Source organism: Ammodytes marinus, assembly GCF_949987685.1.
Source record: "Ammodytes marinus genome assembly, chromosome: 21".
Lineage (NCBI taxonomy): Eukaryota > Metazoa > Chordata > Actinopteri > Uranoscopiformes > Ammodytidae > Ammodytes > Ammodytes marinus.
The window spans coordinates 14653656-14674055 of NC_137225.1; the positions used below are offsets into that span (position 1 = coordinate 14653656).

The 20400-nt window shown below is 41.2% G+C and overlaps 2 protein-coding genes across 2 annotated transcripts in view; both read right to left on the reverse strand.

Moving 5' to 3' along the window:
• The window catches only part of cUnh8orf34 (chromosome Un C8orf34 homolog), a gene marked incomplete at its 3' end in the record, with an annotated part of 64137 nt that extends 54221 nt beyond the window's left edge, over positions 1 to 9916 (reverse strand). Inside the window, 1 exon segment of the mRNA XM_080050051.1 lies at positions 9845 to 9916. Within this exon segment, the coding sequence (XP_079906177.1) occupies positions 9845 to 9913 (69 nt within the window). The 5' untranslated portion in view covers positions 9914 to 9916.
• Positions 9917 to 11009: 1093 nt separating this feature from the next.
• Positions 11010 to 20400, reverse strand: part of prex2 (phosphatidylinositol-3,4,5-trisphosphate-dependent Rac exchange factor 2) — a 101017-nt gene continuing 91626 nt past the window's right edge. The window contains exons 40-41 of the mRNA XM_080050609.1: positions 13237 to 13304; positions 11010 to 11889 (exon numbers count right to left, since the gene is read on the reverse strand). Coding sequence (XP_079906735.1) covers positions 11844 to 11889; positions 13237 to 13304 — 114 coding nt within the window. The 3' untranslated portion in view covers positions 11010 to 11843. The remainder of the gene's footprint in view (positions 11890 to 13236; positions 13305 to 20400) is intronic.

Genomic DNA, 20400 nt, shown 5'->3' on the forward strand with positions numbered 1-20400 from the left:
TATATACAAGCTCTTCTGGGAAATAACAATGACGTGACTCTGAGAAACGGCTATACGAGAGAATCCTGAAAGACAATGTACTGTGCACTAAGAGTGGAGGAACAACAGCATCTCCCTTCACAACTGCAATGGCTTTCAGTGGCCTGTGTCAAACAATTATAAATGATAAACCCCATAAACAATGCTCAGATGTAAAAGCTGTAATCACTGCTTCATAGCTCCTGTGGATAACATAACTAACCTTCCAACAGGAGGTCTATAAATGAAGGCTGTTATTTGTTAGATTATACAGAAAACCAAACTCTGATAAGTACCCCAGGGTGTCCAAGTCTTAATAGTGTTTGGTAGGGAAGGTGTAAAGGGAGGATACACAATTCTTTTTATGGATGGATTGTTTCCCCCAGTGGACACCCCCCCCACACACACACACACACACACACACACACACACACACACACACACACACACTGCAAAGTGGACAGACAGTGTGTATATTCTGAGGCTTGTTAGATAAAATGGCAACAACTTCATTCCCGTTCTCTGCCCCATTTCATCTCTGTCCCTCCAAAACTGTCTAATAAAATGCTTTAAAATAAAAAAGAAATTAACATTTATTGATTGCACATCCTGTACTGTTTTGCATCTAGTAGCTGCTAATGAGCTAATGCACCTGACCTTCCTGCCTTTGTGTCCTTCACCATCTCCAATATATCATATAAAGGCAAAGAGACTACCATACTAGTAAGTAACAGATCCCACTGCATCTGCATGGTGGATATGCACACATTACACAAGTCACATATACAGCAGAGCAAGGTTACCGTATCTGACTCTTTCGCTTCCTAATAATAATATAGTAATAATATGGGTCCTACTTATGAACATATTTTCTTTGACAGGCGCCATAGTAGGATGTGGTATGTCAAATTTGAGTCAATATTTTAATTTACAAGTAAACTTTAATGTTGCTTGGCTTGTAGTAGATTGCATCAGCAGAGTAGCATCCTTAGCATGTGTTTGATGTGAGCTAAAGAGGTGCAGAGAGTTTCAGCCTATGTATCAGTGTATTGTATCATATTGTATGAATGTAAAGCCCACTGAGACACATGTCTATTTGTGATTTTGGGCTATACAAATAAAACTGATTTGATTTGATTTGTAAGCAGGCCAACAGGTGGCGGTAGGAACAGTGACATGTAGTCTATACAGGTCCTTCTCAAAAAATTTGCATTTTGTGATAAAGTTCAATATTTTCTGTAATGTACTGATAAACATTAGACTTTCATATATTTTAGATTCATTACACACAACTGAAGTAGTTCAAGCCTTTTATTGTTTTAATACTGATGATTTTGGCAAAAAAGTAAAGAAAAACCAAAAATCCCTATCTCAAAAAATTTGCATATTTCATCCGACCAATAAAAGAAAAGTGTTTTTAATACAAAAAAGTCAACCTTCAAATAATTATGTTCAGTTATGCACTCAATACTTGGTCGGGAATCCTTTCGCAGAAATTACTGCTTCAATGCGGCGTGGCATGGAGGCAATCAGCCTGTGGCACTGCTGAGGTGTTATGGAGGCCCAGGATGCTTCGATAGCGGCCTTAAGCTCATCCACAGTGTTGGGTCTGGTGTCTCTCAACTTCCTCTTCACAATATCCCACAGATTCTCTATGGGGTTCAGGTCAGGAGAGTTGGCAGGCCAATTGAGCACAGTAATACCATGGTCAGTAAACCATTTACCAGTGGTTTTGGCACTGTGAGCAGGTGCCAGGTCTTGTTGAAAAATGAAATCTTCATCTCCATAAAGCTTTTCAGCAGATGGAAGCATGAAGTGCTTCAAAATCTCCTGATAGCTAGCTGCATTGACCCTGCCTTTGATAAAACACAGTGGACCAACACCAGCAGCTGACATGGCACCCCAGACCATCACTGACTGTGGGTACTTGACACTGGACTTCAGGCATTTTGGCATTTCCTTCTCCCCAGTCTTCCTCCAGACTCTGGCACCTTGATTTCCGAATGACATGCAAAATTTGCTTTCATCCGAAAAAAGTACTTTGGACCACTGAGCAACAGTCCAGTGCTGCTTCTCTGTAGCCCAGGTCAGGCGCTTCTGCCACTGTTTCTGGTTCAAAAGTGGCTTGACCTGGGGAATGCGGCACCTGTAGCCCATTTCCTGCACACGCCTGTGCACGGTGGCTCTGGATGTTTCTACTCCAGACTCAGTCCACTGCTTCCGCAGGTCCCCCAAGGTCTGGAATCGGCCCTTCTCCACAATCCTCCTCAGGGTCCGGTCACCTCTTCTGGTTGTGCAGCGTTTTCTGCCACACTTTTTCCTTCTCACAGACTTCCCACTGAGGTGCCTTGATACAGCACTCTGGGAACAGCCTATTCGCTCAGAAATTTCTTTCTGTGTCTTACCCTCTTGCTTGAGGGTGTCAATGATGGCCTTCTGGACAGGTCGGCAGTCTTACCCATGATTGCGGTTTTGAGTAATGAACCAGGCTGGGAGTTTTTAAAAGCCTCAGGAATCTTTTGCAGGTGTTTAGAGTTAATTAGTTGATTCAGACTTAGGTTAAGAGCTCGTTTAGAGTACCTTTTCATGATATGCTAATTTTTTGAGATAGGAATTTGGGGTTTTCATGAGCTGTATGCCAAAATCATCAGTATTAAAACAACAAAAGACCTGACATATTTCAGTTGGTGTGCAATGAATCTAAAATATATGAAAGTTCAATTATTATCATTACATTATGGAAAATAATCAACTTTATCACAATATGCAAATTTTTTGAGAAGGACCTGTATATCTGGGCTGATCATGCTGTCGGGGTGAGAAATCTTGGTACCCCGGACAGTTTTGTTTGGTGGCAGTTTTTGACACTGTCAATCAGCCAAGGCACACCGGTGTGTCCCTGGAAGCTCTCATGGACAGACTCCCCAAGAGAAGAGAGAGAAGAGTGAAATTAGAGAAGAGTGAAATTAGAGAGCGAAACCGTTATGGACAGGTAGATACAGCTACTGTTCATAAGCTCTGAGATGAATGCTAGTTGTTCTAAGATCTTACACTTTTTCTTTTGTCAACCTCTCCTGGTGAACTGTTTGAGCTGTGGACATCTATGATTTTTGCATTCCTCAGAGGCAGAGTGTATCCATTACATATCTGCCTGGTTAAAAATCAGTAGCCGACCATGCAGCTTATTCTGAACTAGCATAGCAACTCAGAAGCATGTGGCACTAAATAAGCTGTGGAAATCGGACATCTAGTCTTGAGACTTGTCCTTGTATAAAACTATTTAAATGCAAGCGAACAGCTCTTCCAAGACTTGTAAAGAGGGCTCACTGTCCCTGTATTGGAGGCCACCGACTGCCTTTGATTTACCAGCTGTTTCCCAATTAAATATGGGAATACAAATTATGTGACTTGTGGGTTTTAACGTGTAGTCTGTGTGTCTGTCCAAAGTGCTTCATATGCAGAAAAAGGTCGCCATTTGGAAAAAGAAAAGAGAAGGATAGGATAAGTCCAGTTTAAGGTGAAGATGAGTGGAGAGAGAGAGAGACAGAGAGACAGAGACAGAGACAGAGAGAGAGACAGAGAGAAGCCGCTGGAAGAGATCCAGACCTTGAATGAGCAGGCAGACAAGAGCAGAAGAGATCATGCGGAAGGGGAGACTGTGGGTGAGGCATTGTCACCTGACCATGCTGCCACTACCAGATGATACTCATCAGAAGAGACGCTTGTATCTGCCCTACTGATACACACAAAGAAATATGCCCTCACTATTCCTGAAGCACTGCCCCAAAAGGAGAAATATGGCTTGTCGCATCTCTCACTGGGGGTTGTTCTGTGCATGAGTAATGGGGAACTGCCTCACTATTGGTCAATGAATCCACTCATCAGTTAAAAGGTGGAGTCAGCAACTCAGTAGACGTCTTGTTGTCAAAATCCCTTGAGGTCAAAATCAGTGAAAATCTCCACACAATCCGCTACCTGTCCGTGCTGGGTGTGCGCTGAAAAGTAATCCAGTGATGATAATACACAGCACAGGCTCTATAAACGGGTATGTTGCCAGTTACAGTGGGCCTCCCTTTGTTTACATACCAGTTTACAGAGCCTAGGTACCGTGTGTACATGGATCACACATCAATTGGCTGTGCAGAGATCTGAGGGATCTGCCCTTTAAATGCAACATTTCTTACACATATATTCATTTAGACACCAGTTTAACAAATATAGGAAGACTGTCATAGTTCAGGACTCAATTCTACACAGCAGTCAGCCAGCAGAATCATCAGGATAGAAGTGGACATGATAACTTTATTAGCATGCACCACAGCCACTCCACTCTCCCCCGTTCCCTTTCCGTTTCCCGTACACACTCCATGCCCCCACCTTACGCTGCACGCTCTAAATCTTCCTAATATTGGACTTCAGTCATCGTCTCTCTCCGTCTGATCTCCAAGATATCCTCTGCCCTCCTCCGTATCCCCATCCCTTAACTCCCCCAGGACCAACCGAGTCCCGAGGCTGCCTGTCTCCTAATTACTCTAACCGGGCCTGGAGGGGACTGTGGATGCCTGCATTAACCCATGCATGACCCAACATCTGTCATATCAAGTCATCAACCTTGATAATACCATCAACGTCTTCAAAGAAAAAGTGGTATATAGTAAAAATGGAAACAAAAAACAGGCTGGAATTTAATTGGTGAAGGCCGTGGCTGTCTCGCACATTATGTTTTTGGAGTTCAACCAATCACAAACTGGTTTGTTTCCTCTGACTTTTGATGGTGGCCATTTCTGAATATGAACTCTACTGTCCTACCCCCAGCCAAGAGACACATAATTGATAAGCATCGTTGCAGTTTTCACATGGCGTGTAACAAACCGACACAGAAAAATGGCAAATAGTTTTACCCCCCCTACAGTTGTTAATATGCTTTAAATAACTTGCTTGATTATGCTTAGTCATGTGATAAAGGAGGAAGGTGGATATACCTTGAGAATACCACTGAGCTCTCTAGCATTAAAACAACACCATACTTATCATACTGGACTGTAGGCCTATATTACATTGATAACCATTTTCATAACTGTTGATCAGTTTTATAGTGCAGAATGGTGGCTTAGAGGTTAAATAATACACAAATGACCACTATGATTAAATAACTGGGTTATTAATATACCATGTGTAGGAAGTAAGCCAATGACAAAGTCACTCTGTCAGACAGAAATGTTTCCAGGTGTGTTTGTAGGTGTAATAAGATCTATGATGGATTCCTTTGTACTAAATTATCTATGTGATCCTGTTAATATGTTTCATTTGACTCTTTTGATTAGAGTTTGTCATTCTCACAGTAAACTAATTAGGATCATTATTCTGTGTGGAAGGAAATGTGAAGCTGTGTGACTACACATCAGTTCTCAACTGGAGAAGTAAAAAGAGACAGAAAGAGATATCGGATCCAATACAAATCCAGTTCATCCTTCATTAGTGCTTCATTGACATCAGCAAGTAATCATAACAACCTCTGAGCTGAGAGACCAATAGTCAGTTAATTATAGATAAACAGAGTGCTAACACTTTACACAAAGGGTACATTAATTAACTTTGAGTTAATGCTTAGAAGATGCATACTAAACATTAACTCGTCATTAACTAACCATTTATAAATGCTTAGGTAATTCCTAACTAACTGCTAGTAGTTAGTTAACTAAGCATAATTGATGCCTAACCAAGCATTAACTGACTGTTAATAACTAAGCTCTAACAGTTAGTAAATGCTTAAAAAGAATGAACTAACTTTTAATAGCATTCACTAAGCATTAATAAACAGTTCATTGATGTACCCGTATTGTAAAGTGTTACCAACAGGGTATAAAATAAAAAAGTGTAACAACTTTGCAAAGAACAATGATGGCAATCATGCCACAGAGCAGAACAGAACATTTTACTGTTGTACCAATTCTATTTCAATCCGGTGATATGTTTTGGTCCAGGCTATACTTACATTACTAATCACTTCAATGTTCCAAAAGGAGCAATTATATCTCCTGAAATATGATTGACTGATCACAGCAGGGAGGAACATGAGAGCTGCTTTTGCACCGTCTGCTCATAGAGACAAAGACTTCTGCAAACCCTACATACCGGTCCGCTCACGCAAGTTTAAACACCTGAATCCTGCAAATAAATCCTACAGATCCTCTTCTACAAACCAAAGACAATTACAGTTATCTTAGTGTGATGATAAATGGCAGGTAAGGCGACTTTTATGTCTATCCCACAGAGTATAGCAAAGTATCCTCCTGAGCATGTGGCCTACTTGCCTTGACTATAATTCCTAAATGCAACACCAACATGTGAAAGATCACGTTGCACTGACACTGTCAAAATGATTGGAAAAAGAGTAGGTGTTTGAAAAGCATATCAAATAACAAAATGCGTAAGTGGCTGACAACAATCTGGAGTGCAATTACTTCAAACAGTATGAAAGGCTGCTTCCCTTTTCTGGAGAATATTGCATCTGAGTACACTCGGTGTGTTATCTCTGCAAAGCAACCATTTCATTATTGAGGGGAAGAGGGAAAAATTTAATTCTATGGCAACTCATAAGCTCTGTCTCATCAGAGTGAGTCAATGAATAGCCCCGCTCACTACTACACAGACGGTTTAATAGTCTGCTTTACTTTGAGGTGGTGTGAACACAACATGAAGAATCCCAGAATGTAAATGTTGTATAGATATAGCTTTAATGTACATACTGTAAGTGGACCCATCTAGTGCTAACTACATGACATATGATACTACGTGACATATTTGTACGCTTACATACGAGGGATTTTAAAAGACTCCTCACTAAATGAATTGAATTTAGTAAGTTATTGTACGTACAACAAAAGCTAAAAGTGCCTTTTGAATGGTGGGCTGTAAAAGATTCGTTTTTCTGCTCACATGAAAACCAAGCAGATTAGTTGGAGACGTTCCATTTATTCTGCCTGTAGAAATAGTCATTTACTGTAGCAACTCTCAGTGTGGTGATGTTATAGCAATACATGCAGTCCAATTACCGTTATTTCTTAATTGTTGTAATTATGTGGTAAAGCAATTTGCAACTATGGGCAATAGAAAAATATGTTTGTCTACATTGTGCTCTTGTATTCAAAAACAGTTTTGTGTAATTTAAACAGTTACGGCAATCAAACCTTCAGCGAGATGGGTTGGACAGCTGCTTTATTACTGCTGCTCCACCAATTCTCTCTATCTGCTCAAATACAAAACTACAAGAGATCAAGCAATTCTCCTGGATTCATCTTGTAAAAAAAGTTTTCTCTTCTGTTCACAGCTGAATACACACAGGATGGGTATCGCCGGGAAAACACTGAAAGACCAAGGTAGCAGAAGCTACATCATGTTCTCATGAGCAGAGTGACAGACCCAGGAGAGTATTCTCCTCGTACTACACCTCTTTCCCCCCTCAAAATCTACACTGACTGCACAATGAATACAAGCCTCACTCACAATAAACCATTCACAGCCTAAATATAATTGTACAGCTCAGCAATGATACATGTCCTGGTCGGTCGGAATGAAAACTCTGCATGACATCTAGAGAACACGCTTAGGAATGCAACGTCAGCACCTTGTAAAAGCTTCAGTTTATCAGCTCTCGTCTTTGGAACTAAAAATGGTTTTTGATCAGCTCCACAAGTCACAAAAAGCCCATGTTGTAGTGTACAAAAAAATATATATTTCTCACAGTGCCATTGCTGAATCTCCTCTTTGGCCTCTGTCTGAAACCATGGACCTATTATAAGGACGGCAAATAAAAAAATGGCGCCCGCCCATTCACTTCTATGAAGCTGCTCATTGGCGCGGAGTTGCTTCATGGATAGAATTCTGAGTGCACTACTTCCTCGTCAAGGGGTCCCATCGGACATGCGCAGTGTGTTTTTCACAGAACGCCGTGAATGCGAGCAGACTCACATGCACATTTTGTGCTTGTACCAGATGTAGAAATATTCACGTTCTCGAGGCCGTGTCTGAGCACAATCGCATTGTTTAACGATCATGGAAGGCTTAATTACTTACCCCCTGATGATTCTCTATATGTGATCTTTAAATTACATTCACTTTTCAGCTTCTGAGTAGGAACTCCAACTTGAATCGGCATTCCTGTCGTATTTTCATAATAGGGGGTCAGAAAAAATACGACTTCCCAGCTGTCTGGAACGCTTTGAGGTCGAAAAACGGAAATTACAACTGGGAAATCCTCCACTTACGAGTTGTATGGAACGCAGCATTAGATTCAGGGATATCTGGGGATGTGCTTATCACAGGTGGAGGTAGTACTAGTGGAGTGGAGGATATCCCAGTTGCTAACTGGGGTTTATGAACACAAGGTGGAGAAAAATAGAGAGGGTTGTTTTTTCTCATACTTTGGGAGTCTCTTGTCACCCTGGGGAAACAATTGAATGTCGAAAAAACATGAAATAATGCATTTTACATAGTAGGTGACGGTGACCTTTAATCGTCTTCAATTGTCATGTAAAGGAGTCAATGGAATTGACAATAAAAAAGAGAGAAAGGGAAAACAGACGGGAGCTGAGGCAGAGACAGGTGGAGGAGGAAGATGGAGGGAGGAAAAACAAACAGAGAGCACACAGTGGACTATCAGTGTGCTTCACTGACTGCTGTGGCCTCACAATAAAATGTCCTGTCTTCTTTAAGTGCACTGTCCACGGTGCTGAAACAAGCCTCTCTTACATCTGTTTAACATGCAGCCCGTGTGTGTGTGTGTGTGTGTGTGTGTGTGTGTGTGTGTGTGTTTGTGTGTGTGTTTCGAAGCAACAGAGCTGAAACGTCAGCACTTTGCAATAAACCCATCATGTGCACGTGAATATTGAGTTGCCACCAAACACAGCGAGAGCACGTCATAGCCACTGTAGCACCAGCTTGCATGTCACTACAGTTGTCCTGCCAGTTGTTTAACTGGTAGTGACAGACTCACAGATCAGCTGCATCTTTGGCTAAAAAGACAATTCAGATGGACAGTTTTGCCTGTCTTTCCATTTTTGCTCTTGACTGTGCGGCCCTTGTTTTCAGCTAAGAAATCCAATGGCAAAAACAAAAGGATGAAGTCATGCTCTGCCAATGGGTTGCTTAGCTGCCACGCTGAGAACACCCCGGGATGAACAAACACATAGATCCCTTTGCTGACAATCAGGTGGAAAAGGCATGTAGTTAATGAGGCTGCTGTACTGTGGAGCGGAACGCAGAGTATAAAGCAAGTCCTTCTGTGCCATGTGAATTGCCAGCGTCTTCCCTGAGTGGCCACAACTTCCAACAAACTAGCAATGCACACTCAGGCATTGCAGTGGCAAGGTACTTTATCATCTTTTGCCATGAAAAATCCCTGATGGAAAGGCTAAGCATTGTAATGGTAGGAGCAAACACAGCAGCCAATATGCTATACTCCTACAGTATGTGTGATTAATTTTAAATGGGGCGTAGTGGGACGTTTCAGAGAGATAGCCTAAAAAAATTGAGAGAGATGAGAGATAGAGAAAATCAGACACCAAAGTGCACATTGATAAATGGTTTAAGGTTATTATACTGCACCAGCCTATTGTTTTAACATCGACAGTGAATGAGCTGTAGGGAGTATTATTCAGTCAGTGCAAAATATCCTCAGTTACTCCAGTGTGACAGCTCATCACAATGCAGATGTGCACTCATCGTTCAGGGAAACTAGAAAAGCGAATTCATGCATCCTGCTGCAAAGCAATAGTCCTTTTAAACTGGCAGCCAAGAACTTCAGAGTTCATTTTTGCGCACTCACCTCAAACAAGGGTCCTATTTTATTCTTCTCCAGATACGACTGAATTCTTGACTGTTGCGGAGACGCCATGGAGAAAGTGTTGTGACTCGCCGAGAGCTCTCAGCGGGATGAAATCATGAGGTGAGCCGGTGTCGGTCGTCCTTCAAGGAGGGAAGGCGTCTCGGTGGCCACAATGTCGCCAAGTGAGTGGGCTGCGGCGGAGCCAAGGCAAAGTTGAGAGCAGGTTGCGTCAAGTGCGGAGCAGGCGACTCTGAGAGCGGCTCATTGTGGACACCCAGCCCGGGACCGTCCCCAGTTTGTAACCTCACTGACTCTCCGGCGGCGGCTTCCTTGTAGAAACCAATGGCACGGCAGCTCTCCGACAGAGCTTACAAATCTTCCTCTCACTAGTTGAAAGCAGCGTTAACAGAGTCACCGCCACTCCCATTTATCCGTCGGGCTCACAGACTGTATGCCCCTAGCCCACTGTGCTCAACGCGAGTATGTGACGTGCAAGACGTCCAAGATAGTAAACTGCGCAACTGCACGTGCACCGGCAGAGGGTTTACGCAGGTGCAGCGCGTGTTGCTATTTATCATACTGCTGGCCAAGAGGAGAGTTCAACAAGTCTTTGTTTTCCATCTGCAGTGGGTTTTGCTGCCAATTAGGCAAGGTGTTTTAAGTAACGTGTCACGACACGTTACTTAAAACGACATAATAGTGTAGCCTACCAATAGATCTACACACCGTTACTAAACTTGATTTAAGATCCTACCAAAAGTTATCAAATTGGTTAAAACTTCATTCTAAAATATCCCACCAAAATAAAGTTGCTATCAAAACTGTCACTTAAACTAGGTGTACATTATAAAATGGCCAACCAAAATAGTTCATATCAAATAGTGGTATTGTTTTGCAAAAAGATACATACCCGTATGGATATAGGCTATTGTAATACATTTCCACAACGACGTCAATGTGTATGAATGGTCATTTTCAAGACCCAGTAAATTATCATTAGCTTTAATATAGCATATTTACACACTACTTACATGACATACATGGGGGAAAAAACAACCACTTTCCCATGGAGAAAGATGTTGCTACTAGAGTAGCCTAAACAAGAAACACTAGGCCGCTGGAGCTTTTTGATTCAGTTTATTACCACTTTGTTTGCATAGTAGTGATCTAGACATCCATCTACAATGATACAGCCAATAATAAGTAACAAAGAGAGATGCTTTAATCCTGAGTACTGTCAATATGAAATAACAGAATATATTTTATAGCTCTACTTTTCAAAAACCTAATACATGTTAATACTGATATGCCGTTAAATGTCATCATGCATGTAACAGTCGCAGAAGCCCAAAGGCAGTGGGAGATAAGGGCATGACTCTTAAGCACATTCACACGGTAAATAAACTATTTACAAGAGAATAAACATAATGATTTTTTTTTAAACACACTCATGTGGTTATCCAATACTGTGAGGATTGATAAAGCAGATAAGTCAGAGCTGAAGAGAAGACAAATGATAATTTTAACAAAATACAAAACCATTACAATAAGTATCCAATATCTTTTTTGATCTATTTTAACTTGCTTATTTGATATGCAAATTAAACTAATAACATGAAATGCAAATGTCCCTCGTGAAAACAAACATAATTTCAAGGCAGCTTACTGATGGGATTTATTCCATTTCATTGGGCGAATACAAATGCATTATGTTGGTAGCTTTCGTGTAATTGTCTTATAAGATTCATTATATGAAAAGAAAACTCAAAATATGTAAAAAGTACATCAGTGAAAAATATAAAGTATTCAAAAATACTATTTACGTTTTGTTTAAAAAAAAATCTATTTACACTTTTAGGATGCTATTCTGAACATTTAAAAAATTGACCCAATAAGTGTCTTTAATTAGGTTGATCCTTCATGGGTGGAGGGAGGACTCCAAAGGGAAGGGATGAATGGGACTCAAAGGCTCTTCAAGACGTCTTCAGCAATTTAATTATTATGGGTCACCATCCGGGGGCGGAGGCTGGCAAAGCTTGTACAACCTGATCAGAGAAGCAAACAAACAAAATGGAAAGACTTTAGCTGCAGTCTCAGGAGGGGAAACAGTACCGCACTGGAAAAAGAATCGCCTTCAGCAGCACACACATCCAGCTTTGCACTACAAAGTCAAACAACATGATGTTCAAACAGAAAAGAATGACTTCAGAGTTTAGTTGGTGATGTAGGTACACATTAAACTACTGCGGCTAACTCCTACATTCAGTAGTAATTATTCTAACTGTTTAGAATGCCATGAATTATCAAGTTGTTACAGTTGTTTTAATTTGCAAGAGAATAAGAAAGACTACATTACTGGTTGACAGCATTAGTCCTTTAATAGTACTATTATGAAGCATTGTATGGTCTTTTCTGCTTACATGTTTTTCTAACCTCAGTACATTTTTCTTTAATGGCAATTATTGTATTACTTGTATCTTCTGCATTTCAAATCATCAATTGCATAGTTCACATCTTTTTTTGGTCTTGATGAAACCGACTTAGCTAACATTAATAATCATTTTCTGTTACTGTCTCGTGATCAAAAAAGCACACTTACATATTCTGCCGCAGTAACTCACACTGCAACAATTATGACATAAACCTACCGAGAGTGCAGCAATTTGGTTCTCTGACCACAATGTCTCAACACTAATCATCCCCCTACTTAATTGTATTTGTCAATTTCACTAAAAGGGTCAAAAGGGCTGCCTGTCACACAAAGGCCTATATGTCACAGCCAAATGGCTGAGGCAGTCCTTGTCCTGATCTTGGGGATACTGAGTGTAGGGAGCTCCCTTCTAATGGAACCATTTGGCCCTGGTCCTGAACCAAAAGCACACATACCCACACACGCAATCACGCAAGCACACACGCAAGCACACACGCAAGCATTGCCCTATCACAAAATGTCCCACTATCTTTGTCCATCTGCAGTCATTCAGATACTTTGACCATGTAGTTTGGTGCTTTTTATTTTAAATTCAAGTCATTGAAAGCACCAAAAAAAAAGAAGATTGGTCCAAACCACCCTTGCTTGCTACTGCATTACCATTTTAAATAAATCAATCAATCAATCAATCAATCAATCAATCAATCAATCAATCAATAAAGGCTATACTTAATCCTAACTGAGGCATTACATATCTCTTTCTCAGTGCCCAAATTAAATTAATTGAAACAAATAGCTGCCTGGAAGGGGGGAAATCATTCAAACTCATGGCCAGCATTAATGTAATGTATGTGATTTGTAGGTAATGAGCTGTAACATACATAGCTTGCTGCAAAGATCATTTAATTTACTGTGCTGCTGCTGATGCCCCCACATAAAAAGGCTGCGACTGGAGTTTTACCTCGGGACCGATGATGGCGTGCGATCCCTCACTCCCAGATTCTTGGCAGAATTCTGAACTCGCGCCCCCTGAAAGACAAACAGGCATGGACAATGCATGGTTATTATTATGCAGCCATTTTGAATTACAACAGCCAGAAAAGGGGGGAGTGTGATAGAGAGAATGCTGCTGAACTCAAGAGGCACATGTTTTAGAAGTCCATTGGGCCTGCAGATGAGCTATGACTTTGGAATCCAGTAGAAATACATCTCTTGTGACGGGTTTCATTTAATGAAAGGAGAAGGAGTCGCCCCAAGATTGATCGCTTCCTGTCAGGGCAATGAATGACTGGTGGTGTACCTGTGTAAGAAGATGAATACATTCTAGTCCAAGCAAATCCTATAAATATTGTGGGTTGAAAAGTAGAGGTCATATGTTGCATATTGAGACCCTCAAATTTAAACCACAGCTGCTGTATGCTGTCTATCTTTAGTAACTTTCTTCTTTCAGACTTCCGGTTATGGCGCGGTGCTGAGCGGTCGTGTTTCGGAACCCCTCCGGTGAATTTTCTCAAAGTGGGCAGCTAGGCAGTCTTAATTAACTCGTTCATTTACCCCAAGTTTCACTAACACAGCGACTGCCACAATGGCACCAAAACCACCCAAGCAGACGCAAAAACTTTTGAAGTTTGACGCCACGCTGAGCCCCTCGAAACAAGCTAACGAAGAAGCTAGCAGTGCTAGCGAAGCAGCCTTGGGGACTTACGTCAGAACTGATTCTAGCGAGATTCTGACTGCAATTCGGGGATTGAAAGATGACTTCGTGGTGAGATTTGATGGTCTCCTAAATGCGATGCAAGGGCTTAAGGCTGACGTGAAAGCGATTACAGTCCGTGTAACGGAGGCTGAGGACAGAATTAGCACCAACCAAGATGACATCACGTCGCTGCTAGCGGACAACACGGCCATGAAAGCTACTATTAAGGAGCTAGCGTTCAAGGTTGACGACCTGGAAAACCGCAGTCGACGGTCCAACCTGCGCCTGGTGGGCATTCCCGAAGGTAGTGAAGGGACTGACATGTGCATGTTTCTTGAGGGTTGGCTACCGAAGGTGCTTGGTGCCGATACTTTTCCTGGGCCCCTGCTAATCGAGCGAGCCCACAGGCTCGGTACAGCTAACGAGGCAAGCATGGCTAACAGAGCGAGACCGCAGCAACCGGCACGGCCCAGGGTGGTGATAATGAAACTACTGAACTACGCGGACAAGACACGAATCATGAGAGCGGCCAGGCTGAAGGGACCCATACTGCTGGACAACCAGAGGATAATGTTCTTTCCCGACGTCTCCGCTGACCTTCTCAGACGCAGGAAAGCCTTCGACCCAGTGAAGAAAGACTTGGCTGCCCTCTCCATCCCGAACCTGCGATACGGAGTCGCTCACCCGGCTACACTATTGATCACCTACAAGGGGAAACGCCACACTTTTGACGCGGTGAGGACGGCGGAAGATTTTGTGAAGGAAATGAGGAGCCAACAACATGGAGATTGAGGGTAAAATAGCCATATTATCAATACAGCACGCCCTTTGCTATACATTTCGGTCCAGTAACGTTTTGACTGGCTCATTTAAGATTCAATAAGTCATTATGTCGTTGGACACATGACTAGCTCTGCTGGCTAGGACTTACACTACTATACATTATTATAATTTTATTTTTATTTTGTTGCGTTACGTAATTATGGTTCAGGTTGAACTTTGACTGCTTGGCTGTTACTGCCTACAATATTCCATTACGGAGGTTAACGGGGGGGTTCCGTGCTGATCGCCGGGCATGTTGTTCCTCGTATGACGCTTGCTCAGGTGGACCAGCGCAGCTCCATGATTGAGCTCAGTTTAGAGCTCCTTTGGATGTGTGTACTGTGGGAGGGGTGGGTTTATTTCAGTTGGGGAAGTAAACTCTGTTCTACTTGCATGTTCTCTTTGATATTGTGTGGGGATTTGTTTTTGTCTTTTGCATTTTTTTATGTATATTTTTATGTTTGCAGCCACTTAACATATATCTGTCAGGGCATTGATGTGGTAAACATTCTCAGCTATGGCCTCTGATCTTCAGTTCACATCCTGGAATGTGAGAGGACTAAATAAGATTGTTAAGCTTAAACAGGTTATGAACAGGCTCCGGCAGCTTAAAGCCAAAGTAATTTTTCTACAGGAGACCCATTTGACTCCAGAAGATGTGATAAGGGTGAGGAGAAGGTGGCCTGGTCAGGTGTTTTCAGCCTCTTTTAGCTCTAACTCAAGAGGGGTAATAACTCTTATACACAAATCTGTGCCGTTTAAGCTTTTACGTGTCACCGAAGACCGACTTGGCAGATACCTTATTATTGAATGTGAACTCCTTTCAGTCAAAGTTAATTTGGTTAATGTATATGGGACAAATATCGATAATCCAACCTTCTTTCGACAGCTTTTCTTGATGTTAGCTGCTTTGCCTGGCCAAATTATCATAGGTGGAGACTTTAATTGTACACTCCAACCGGCATTAGACAGATCCACCGGTGTTGACACCGCTCACCCCTTGACTAGAAAAGAACTGCTTCAGTGCATAAAAGATTTTAATCTGGTAGATGTATGGAGAAATAAGTATTCTAACCAGAAAACATTTTCTTGTTATTCGGGCACACATCAGAACTTCTCTAGAATTGATTATTATCTGGTCTCAGCAGAGTTGATTCCAAAAATTTCAAAATGCTGGTATGATAGCATCTTAATTTCAGATCATGCCCCAACCTCGCTTCTTATTAAATTTTCCAATGTGGTACCGCCCCCCTCTAGGTGGCGCTTACAATCAATCTGGCTTAGAGACCCAAGCTTTATAGAGTATATTGGAAGACAAATAGATTTATATTTTGAAAGCAACACTAACCAGACAACTGCATCAGTGAGGTGGGAAGCATTTAAAGCCTTTCTGAGAGGCCAAATGATAAGTTTCACCGGCTTTAAATATAAAGCTCATAGATTAGAAATGGAGAAACTTGAAAAAGCAATTAAAGAAATTGAGGGCAAAATTTTTGAAAATCCAGACCGTCTACTTATTATGGAACTTAACAAACTGAAAGCAAAGTATAATGTTTTGTCTACTAATAAGGCGACAAAAAGTTTGATGAGATTAAAACAATCGTATTATGAACAGGGAGAGAGGGCGGGTAAGTTACTCGCCTGGCGCATAAAGCAGATGCAAACCGAGAGGGCAATAAACTCCATCTTGACAGATAATGGGGATATAACTTCAGACCCAAAAGAGATAAATGACACTTTTCAATGTTTCTACCAAAACTTATATGGCTCTGAATACTTAGGTTCGGCCCCAAGTGTACAAAAAGATTTCTTGGATACACTAAATTTTGACCTAGTAGATAAAGAATGTTTAGGCCCATTAGAACGCAACCTTGAGACTGGGGAAATATCTGAGGCCATATCTGGCTTGGGGGGAGGTAAAACACCAGGGCCAGATGCAATTCCAATTGAAATATATAAAATATTTAAATCCAAATTAATACCGCCCTTACTTGATATGTACAAGGAATCATTTGATGAGGGATCCCTCCCTCCTTCTCTAAACACAGCAATAATTTCATTGTTACTGAAGCCTAGAAAAACACCAACCCAGTGTGGGTCCTATAGACCGATCTCACTTCTAAATAATGACCTTAAGATTCTATGCAAAGTGCTTGCGAGGAGGCTGGAATCAGTGTTGCCTCAAATGGTCCATTTGGACCAGAGTGGATTTGTACAGGGTAGACAGGGCTTCCACAATACGAGGCGACTGCTTAATATTCTATTTGAAAAGTCTGGCCTCCCTAACCACTCTATCCTGTCATTGGATGCAGAGAAGGCATTCGACAGGATAGAGTGGCAATACCTATTCGATGTCCTGAAAAGATTTGGTGTGGGTGTTCATTTTCTCAGATGGGTTCAGCTTTTGTATTCCAACCCACAAGCTGAAATTCTAACTAATGGACTTATATCAACGCCATTTAGGCTTAACCGAGGAACGAGACAGGGCTGCCCCCTCTCTCCCTTACTCTTCGTCCTGGCTATTGAGCCACTTGCCATGGCAATTCGCAAGCATGCTGGCATTACAGGAATTAAAGTCGGAGGCATAGAACATCGTATCTCGTTGTACGCGGATGACGTCATTTTATTTTGTTCCAGATTGGAGAAAACACTTCCTAGCCTGCTGAGTTTGATGAGAACATTTGGTACCTTTTCAGGCTATAAAGTAAACAATAGTAAATCAGTGATAATGTTTTTGACAGAAAATGAGAGAAATAGTCCCCCGATCGCTACACCATTTACTGTGTCAAAACAAGGATTTACTTACTTAGGTGTCAAAATTACTCCTACTATTGACAAAATCATTTCAACTAATTATGACCCCATTGTGGATAACGTCACACAATTGATAAATAGATGGACCAAATTACCCATATCCTTAATCGGACGCATTAATGTCCTAAAAATGTCGATTTTAAGTAAATTTTTATACCTCTTCCAGTCAATTCCACTCTCTCCAGCTCCTTCTTTCTTTAAATTGCTTAACAAAACTTTCACAAACTTCATTTGGAATAACAAACGCCCTAGACTCAGACTTTCCTTGTTGTATTTACCATATGACAGAGGTGGACTGCAATTTCCAAATTTCCTTTGGTACTTTTGGGCAGCGCAAATTAGGGCCGGTATGTTTTATTTTGTGAATGACCACCCCCCAGCTTGGGTTGCAATGGAATCCCAAAATATTACAGTGCCACTGCATTTGTACATGTATTCGGCAGACAAAAAAAAGCTCCTTAAAAATACCAAAAATCCTTTTTTGAAAAATACGATAAGGATTTGGCATAATGCCATTGCTTACTGGGGTATGACAAAAAATCTCTCCCAATTCACGCCCATTTTCGGTAATGATGACTTTCACCCAGGAAGGGCAGACCCGGGTTTTAAACTTTGGTCCTCCAAAGGTCTAGCTAAAATATCTGATTTGTACAATGGAGGTGAATTTATGTCATTTGAAGATCTTAAATCCAAATATGACATTCCTACAAAACATTTCTTTAAATATCTCCAAATCAGAAATTTTGTTCTATCAAAGCAATGTAATAGCCTGACGCTCCCCCCCTTGTCCATTTTAGAAGACATCACTTTAAAATATTTGAAAGCTAGGGGACAGGTCTCTATGCTTTACAATCTGCTTGTTAGTGGATCTAATGAGTCATCAAATAATATTTTACGGGCCTGGAATATGGATTTAGTGGAAAATGTATCAGAGGAAGAATGGTCAAAAGCCTGCTCTTTGGTAAAAACCCAATCTGTAAACACACATTCTATACTCTTACAATATAAATGGCTGAGTAGACAGTACATTACTCCTGTGAAGTTAAACCACTTTAACCCCAATATTCCCGACACATGCATTAAATGTAGCCAGCAGAAGGGTTCACTGTTCCATTGTATGTGGAGCTGTCCACAGGTTGCATTCTTTTGGCGAGAGGTCCTGAACATTATTGGTCGTATTATTGGCAAGGTGATGCCTTCTGATCCTAAGCTATGTATCCTAAATATTTACCCTGCCAATTTTGTGGTAACTAATGATAAGAAATCTTTAATTGGTATGTGCCTTTTGGAGGCTAAAAGGTGCATTGCTAGGTCATGGAAAAAAACAACTGTTTGTGGCGTTTCTGAATGGCTAAACGGAGTGACTTCCTATCTGGCACTGGAAAAGATCAGTTATTTCACAAAAAACAGGATCGATAGTTTTTGGAGAATTTGGAAGGTCTTTTATAATTTCCTTGAAAATGAAGGTATACGAAGTGATGGAGGGAGTGATGATTTGAACTGATCTGATTGTAACTGTGGCTTTTTTTTTTTTTTTTTTTTTTTTTTTTTTTCATCCATTCTTAATTTATGCTTATTCATTACTGTGTGAAGGCATGCTTATGTGCACATATGTTGTTTTATTATTCAGAGATGTATGCTGAATTTGTCATACAATCACATACGCTTTATGTTAATTTAACGTAACTGTTTTTGTTTTTTTTGTGGGGAGGAGGGGTGGGGGGTGATGTGTTTTGAGTGTTTGCTCTGTTGTGTGCGCTGTTTTTGCACACTGTCTGTTGTTGTGCTTGTCTATGCTGTAAAACAAACAAAAATCCAATAAACATATGTTTGAAAAAAAAAAAAAAACTTTCTTCTTTCAACTGAGTTTGCAAAAGAGCGGGTGCAGAATGGTCTCTGTAAGGTGATAAAAGTAAGTAGTAAGGCATTTGGAAGATGAATGGTTCCTGTGTGTGTGTGTGTGTGTGTGTGTGTGTGTGTGTGTGTGACAGAGTTTGACTATATCAAGTATGGAGCATGTCATTCTCTTGCTAATGTTCCTGTACTTTGCTGGCTGTGCAGATACACAACTGTAGGGTGGTTGGTGGGGGTGGGGTAGGCAACTCAGCCTCTCAATTTAGAGACACGAACACCTGCACTTACAAATGCACCCTCTCTCCCTCAGTGACTCATGCACGCTAGCAAGCGAAAACACACAATCGAATCATTATCCGAGGAGATCATCAACATCTTCTCTTTTAAGCAGAGAGGGAGTGACTGGATGAAAGTGCATTAGCTGACCTCGCGGTTATAGTTCTGCAGTTTGCCATCTCACTGTCTGCCCCATGATACGTCCAGATTGCAGGATAACATCAGCTATCATTCGATGCCTATCACAGCCATCCATTGTGATGCCCTCCAGACCGAGATGCCCCCTAATGTCCTTAAAGGACACAGCACCCGGAGTAGATCAGACGAGTTCAAAAACAACAGTGGAGACCGAACTCTTTTTACTGTGAATTTAACAAGTGCAACTGGATTTACATACCATATAAATGCCAGATTAAGTGTTATGCAAGAAAATCAATGACAACCTTTTCTTTAATGTGGCTCAAAACAAAAAGTAAGTCACAAGAGTAAAGAGTCTTCACAGCCTTGCTAGCCCCTCTTGTTTGGCTAAAATTACAGTATCTCACAAAAGTGAGTACACCCCTCACATTTCTTCACATTTTTCTTTATATCTTTCCATGGGACAACACTGAATAAATGACACTTTGATACAATGTAAAGTAGTCAGTGTACAGCTTGTATAAC